The sequence below is a fragment of the Cavia porcellus genome, unplaced genomic scaffold, assembly GCF_034190915.1.
Source record: "Cavia porcellus strain 051 isolate PalLab524CR breed Dunkin Hartley unplaced genomic scaffold, mCavPor4.1 scaffold_25, whole genome shotgun sequence".
Taxonomy (NCBI): Eukaryota; Metazoa; Chordata; class Mammalia; order Rodentia; family Caviidae; genus Cavia; species Cavia porcellus.
This window is the reverse complement of record NW_026947508.1, coordinates 18,479,392-18,485,730: the sequence shown is the minus strand read 5'-3', so window position 1 is coordinate 18,485,730 and position 6,339 is coordinate 18,479,392. Positions and strand designations below refer to the sequence as shown.

The window sequence follows — 6,339 nt, the reverse complement described above, 5'->3', positions numbered from 1 at the left end:
CGTGACTATACTTTAATTGCATTAATATGAAAGTTCAGGAAAACCCACACAGAAAGCCAAGGTAACTCCTGGCTACTAAGAGAACATTATTTAAAGCTGATTCTAATCCTGGGCTCAATGAAAAAAAAAAATTCCAAACTATGAAACACTTTCACCAGTTTTTCTTTTCTTTCTTTCTTTTTTTTTTTTTATTGTATTGGGCATTGAAACCAGGGTCATTGCTTTTTTTTGGTACTGGGGATTGAACTCACGACCTTAGGATTGAACTCACGACCTTAGGATTGAACTCACGACCTTAGGATTGAACTCACGACCTTGCACTTGTCAGGCAGGCTCTTAGGCCACTGAGCTAAATCCCCAGCCCCCAAACCCAGGGTCTTTGAACTGAGCTATATCCTTAGCCCTGTTTTATTTATTTTGGGAGATGTTCTTGCTAAATTATGTCTCCCAAGGCTGATCTAGAACTTGCACTCCTCTTGCCTCAGTCTCCCGAGAGCTGGGATCATAGGAGTGTGTCACCATACCTGCCTCAGGTAAGATTTAAAAAAAAACAACAACAAAAAAGCAAATTCCTTAGTCATTGTGTCCTATGAGGGAGAAAGGATTCTGCCACTTCTACCCCGGCAGACCTCATGACGGGCCGATATTTGCTCCGGCTTCTAATCTGTGTAGCAGGAGGGTTAGACTGCAGGATCCCCAAAGCCATCTTCAGCTCTGAATGGAGATTCCTAGAAGCCCCAATCACGCCCCTTTACAATCATGACATTTTAAAACACGGAATTAATGTGGATGGCAAACAGAAAAGACTCCTTACAAAGGAAAGCATCGCCCTTGACTTCTGCCTCCTGATATTGTTTTCAGTTCAAACATCTCACAGATGACTACAGCGTCCTATTGGACCCTTTCACGCTGAACCTCAAAGTGGCGCATAGCTTTGATCTAGTTCTAATTTCTAGGTTTCCATGCCAAACACTGTGAAGGAGGAGGTGAAACGAGCTTCCTTTCTAAGCCTGGCGGTTCTCCCTCCAAGGCCAGGGAGCTGTGCCCATTCACTTCTGCCTCTCAGCGCCTGAAACCCCATACCTCTCTGTAAGGAGATGGTCTCTGGCTCCACAGCAGGAGCTGGAGGAATCCGTGTGCCGCAGATTGGGCAGCTCCCCCTGGCACCACCGTGTCGCGGGTTTTCGTCCCTGTGTACGCTCTTCCCTGCACAAAGCACCGAACTCTCTGCTCACGACATCCTCTGTGGTCTGACGTGCACGGTCGGGTTCTAATTTCTGCAGAAAATGTGGCTTCTAGGATAACGAAGTTACATTTAAGAACTAACTTCAAAGCAGAAAGAAATGCAGGTAAACGTGGAGGAACTTTAGAAAAAAGATCCAGGTAGTTCATGTCTTATAAAATGCCTACAAGAACTGGATATAAAACAGCCCGGACAAGAGACCTGGAGACACTGGTTGATTTCATAATATTAAAAAGTTGATAGGCATTTAATAATTTTTTAATTTTAGAATTAAACTTGTAGAAATATTATACTACAAAAAACAACGTTCACCATTCAGAAAAGTTTGCATGACTGTCTACACACGTACACACACACACAATTTTGACTTAAAAGCTTTCAGAAGAAAAAGAACAGAACTTCAATAGTTTGCACTGCCTGATTTTAAAAAAAGCTCCATTTAATTAATAGGTGGCAAATGGAAGGTAAACCAAATAACAAAACATTGTGGGTTTTGATCCCTTAGAAAATATAGTGAAAAAGTTTCCCAGCTGAAACTAGGTATGATGGTACATGCCTGTAATCCCAGCACTTGAGAGGCTGAGGTAGGAGGATCATGAATTGGAGACCAGTCTAGGCTATGCAGCGAGATGGTCTCAAAAACAAAACAAAACAAAACCCTACTATTGATATGTAGAATATATTTCCTGACAATCAAAAAGAGGCAAAATTCTGAATTCACAATTACGAAGTAGAGCCAGGTCCACCCATGGTGTGGAAATTCCAAGAGGATTAGCTGAGTTCAGGAGTTTGAGACCATGCTGGACAACACGGTAATGCACCATCTCAAAAACAAACAAACCAAAAAAATCCAAAAACAAAAAATAATTACAAAATAAATTTATTTATTGAGTGGTCAGCTAAACTGACAGGCGATGATCCAAATTCAATAAATTAGTTGCTTATGAATTGCAAATTTCAAACGAATTTACACTGAGGCTTAGCAGTGGTGAGTATGTACAAAGAGTTTATCATCTTACAATAAGAGAAACTTGTGTTTGTGTGTGCACACAATGTAGTTTAAATGCTAAGGAATAAATTCTGCCATATAATGAAAACTAAACCATAATAACATGTTACCAAAATGTACAGATACAACAGCTTGAACTTCCCCCACTTTCCTTTCTTTGCAGTGACAGCCACTTTGGTTTATTAGTTCTAAATGAAATGCAAGCCCATCCCAGAGACACCCGGGAGCTGCTACACAAACAACAGAGCCAGGTGACCACCGTGGCCCAAAGCGAGACAGCTTTGGTCATGAGATTTTTATTTGAGGGATTACACAGTCTTACTAGACCCCAAAGTGCTAAAAAGTCTCTGCTGCTACCTTGCAAGGTTCAGATACACATTCTGAATCACAAGCAGGAAGTAATTCCAGCTTCGAGAGAAAAATGCTAACTGCAAGCCAAGGTTAAAAAAGCCATCCACGCAGAAATGCATGATCTCATCTCTCATCCCCTAATTCACACACAAAAATAATATGCATGACTTTGCTTCTTAAGCCGGCTGAAAATGTTTAGATGGAAAACATTTTTAAATGGTTTTCAGAAAATCTTGTGTTTTCTAATATAAAGACTACAAGAGACACAAATGCACATTACATGTAGCACAGAAAACCCAAGACCTAATGGTTAAGGGCTAGGCATGTTGATGCACGCCTGGAATCCCAGCACCCCTGAGGCTGAGGCAGGAGGATCCCCATGAGTCTGAGGCCAGCCTGAGCTACATAGTGAGTTCAAGACCAGCCTGAATGACATAGTGAGACACTGTCTCCAAAAACAGAACAGCGAAACAAGACAAAACAGAACAAAAGGAACTAGTGGTTAATGCACTGTTGGAGGTGACGGGACAACTGGTGAGTGAAGACAGCCTGGGCTTCCGCAGGCTGGAAACCGTCACCGATGGTGGACATGGCCACTGTCTGAGCCGCTATCAGTCAGGCTGGCGGTGGCACCTCAGCAGCAGCAGAGCATTTCTTCCTGCAGCAGTTTCTGGGTGACAGGGGTGGAAACCGAGGCCCCAGGAGGAGGAGCGCGACAGCAGCACACACCTTGACCTGCCTCATTCAGTTTCAGCAACCAGAGCGGACTTGGCAGTTTTTGCACAAAGCTAATGAAAACAACACTTGGGAAAATGAATTTTTGAGTTATTCTGTATTTCTGGTTTCTTTTTTCTGTCTTGTCTTTTTGAGACAGCCTCATTACATAGTTCAGGCTGGCTCACTTGAGCTCATTTTGCAGCCCAGGCTGGTCTTGAATTCCCAACGATCCTCCTGCCTCAGTCTCCCGAGTGCTGGGATCACAGGTGTGAGCCACCCCACCCGGCTTTCAGGTTTCTTTTTGTGAAACAAACAAAAACAAAGTTGCATACACTGAGTAACAACCTTTCATCCATGTATTAGTTAGAAGCTATTATACCAGTACAAAAATACCTACACCAGGTTATTAAAGTTGAAGACTATTTGTAAATTTGTAAAAACGCCACTGTACTGGATGAGTATATATCTGGTCCCAGAACCCCACGCCATATGCAATCAGGGGAACTAAAATTGGTAGCGAGGGTTGGGGGCCATTTTCCTAATTTGCTTCTTTTAAAATTGGTCACTGAGTTGCCAGGCTTCGGGGCCTACTCCTTTAAAGTGCCATTTAGGACGCCACTCAAAATGCACACAGGAAACGACCAGCGCCTGCCTTGCCGCCGCGCAGGCTGCCCGCAGGAGGACGCCGTGCGCTCCACGCGGGCTCAGGGCGCGCAGTCGGCTGTGGGCCGCTCGCTCAGCGCTGCGCGCGGAGGGTCTGGGCGCCGGGTCTGCGTGATTTTCTGTTTGGGGTTTTTGGTTTCTTCCTCCTCTTCGGTTTCGCTTTCACAGACGTGCACCACCACGCTCGGGGTAGACTCGGTTCCCGCGTGCAGTTCGTACTTCTCCCCTGCGAGGTAAACACTGTCAGCACCGGCGAAGCCCATTTACAGCAACGGGTTTTGTCTCAGAACTGTTCAAATTGGCGTGCTGGGTGGCCCAGGCCTGTAATCCCAGCACTCGGGAAGCTGAGGCAGGAGGATTGCCCTGAGTTTGAGGCCAGCCTGGGCTACATAGGGAGTTCAGGGGCAGCCTGAATTAAATGGGGAGACCTTATCTCAAAAACCATAAAAGAAAAAAAAAATTCCTGGGCACTGAGATTGAACCTAGGGCCTTTACAATAAACTCCATTCTCAACTCTATTGATACAAGGTCACAAGAAGTCACTAAATTGCCCAAGCTGGGCTCAAACTTACAGTCTTCCTGCCTCAGCCCCAGATGCTGTGCCACTATGCCCAACTACGATTTTTGAGCCAGAAACGCACATTAAGTGTCCAGTCTGGCCTTAAACTTGTACCTCATGAGTAGGCGGGAATACAGGCATGTGCTAGCTACCACACCAGGATGAGATCCAATACTTCCAGGCTCTTATAAAATATTGTCAGACCAGCAATACAACTCAGTGGCACAGTGCCTACCTGGCAAGTGCGAGATTGTGACTTCAATTCCCAGTACAAAAAATGTCATTTCAGTCTAGGTCTTAGGGGTTAAAGTGAAATGTTCATTAGTATCCTGTGAGTAAGGGGCTGGAGGTTTAGCTCAGCGGCATAAGTGCCTGCCTTGCAAGCAGGCAGTCGTGAGTTCGATCTCCGGTACCAAAAAAAAAAGTATTCTGTGAGTAATTGGAATGAATCTGCCTAACTTCATAATGATCTCTGTTTCCCCTTGGGAGACCCTGGCAAGGCCCCAAATAACACTGGCACTATCTTTATTCTGTGACCTCCAAACCCTGAGGTCTAAGGACACCACCAAGCCGCTTGTCCTCGAAGGCCCCTCCTATCCCCTGTGAGAGACACAATTGTCTCCAGGGTACAGCTAGTCTGGACCAGCATGGAATCAGTTTGCTATATCAATTTAGAGGGATGAGAGAGGGAAGGTAAGAAATTACATTTATTATCATACACATACCGTTTAACTCATAACCACGCTGGACAGCATGGGTTAGAATTATCCCTGTTACAGAGAGGGAAAAATGAAGACTCAGGAAATTGAAGCAACCTGCTTAGGATAGCAGAACAGGAATCTAAGCCCAGACCTGGGTGACTGAGTCCCCCTCTGTATTCCGTTGCTGGTTGGCTGGAAAGTGTGTTACTGAATACGCTTTGCTTTTTATGCTCCTGGAGATTGAACTCAGAGCCTTCACACTGGGCTCCATCCTCAGCCCTTTTAAATTTTTATTTTTGAGCCGGGCATGGTTGTGCATGCCTGTAATCTCAGCACTTGGAAGGCTGAGGCAGGAGAATCATTGTGCGTTCAAGACAGTCTGAGCTACAAAGTGAGTTCAAGGCCAGCCTGAACTGCTTAATGAGACCTTGTCTCCAAAAAAAAAAATTATTTTTGAGAAAGGGACTTGTCAAGTTTCTAAATTGCCCAGGCTGGGCTCAAACTTATGATCCTTCTGCATCAGCCTCCCAGTGTGCCCCCGATGTAGACACAATCTTAAACTCCTAGGACAAAAACAGGAGAGAAGTAGACAATCCTTACCTGGTCCCAACTTGGAGACGGCACAGAGTAAATCGTAGTTGATCACAGGCATCGCATCCTCGCTCTGCTTCCAGCCCACAGGAGGAGACGCGGGAGGGGAGATGAGGAACTGTTTGGCGGGCTGTGGCGGCAGCAGGTAGGACTTGTCCCGTGCCTCACCGGACATCTGCACCTGCGGGGGAGGAGATGCTCATGAGCACCTGGTTACTATTTTGGGGGAAACTAAACATTTCTCCAAATGGCCTGTGCTCACCAAGAAGGTGGACTGCGCCTGCTTGGTTCACTGTACAGGGACCACACAGGTTAGGTGGGTACTCGATGAAGGCGAGTTGAGCTAACGAATCAGTGGGTGGGGAGATGAACAGAGAAACGCATGCCAGTAACCCCAGGCTACAATCTGCATCTTCAGTGGCCCAGTGGGCCCAGTGCTAACTTAGGGCCGCTCCCATGGGAGGTGGCACCTCTGAAGGTGGCCGGGGAGCAGGGCTCCAGGTCA

The 6,339-nt window shown here is 45.8% G+C and overlaps 1 protein-coding gene across 3 annotated transcripts in view; it reads right to left on the bottom strand.

The window, feature by feature from the left end:
• Positions 1-2,107: 2,107 nt before the first annotated feature.
• Positions 2,108-6,339, bottom strand: part of Rcan3 (RCAN family member 3) — a 30,574-nt gene continuing 26,342 nt past the window's right edge. For all 3 annotated transcript variants that reach the window (XM_005004292.4, XM_023565696.2, XM_063235770.1), the window contains 2 exons: positions 5,844-6,015; positions 2,108-4,209 (listed from right to left, as the gene is read on the bottom strand). In XM_005004292.4, coding sequence (XP_005004349.1) covers positions 4,025-4,209; positions 5,844-6,015 — 357 coding nt within the window. In that variant the 3' untranslated portion in view covers positions 2,108-4,024. The remainder of the gene's footprint in view (positions 4,210-5,843; positions 6,016-6,339) is intronic.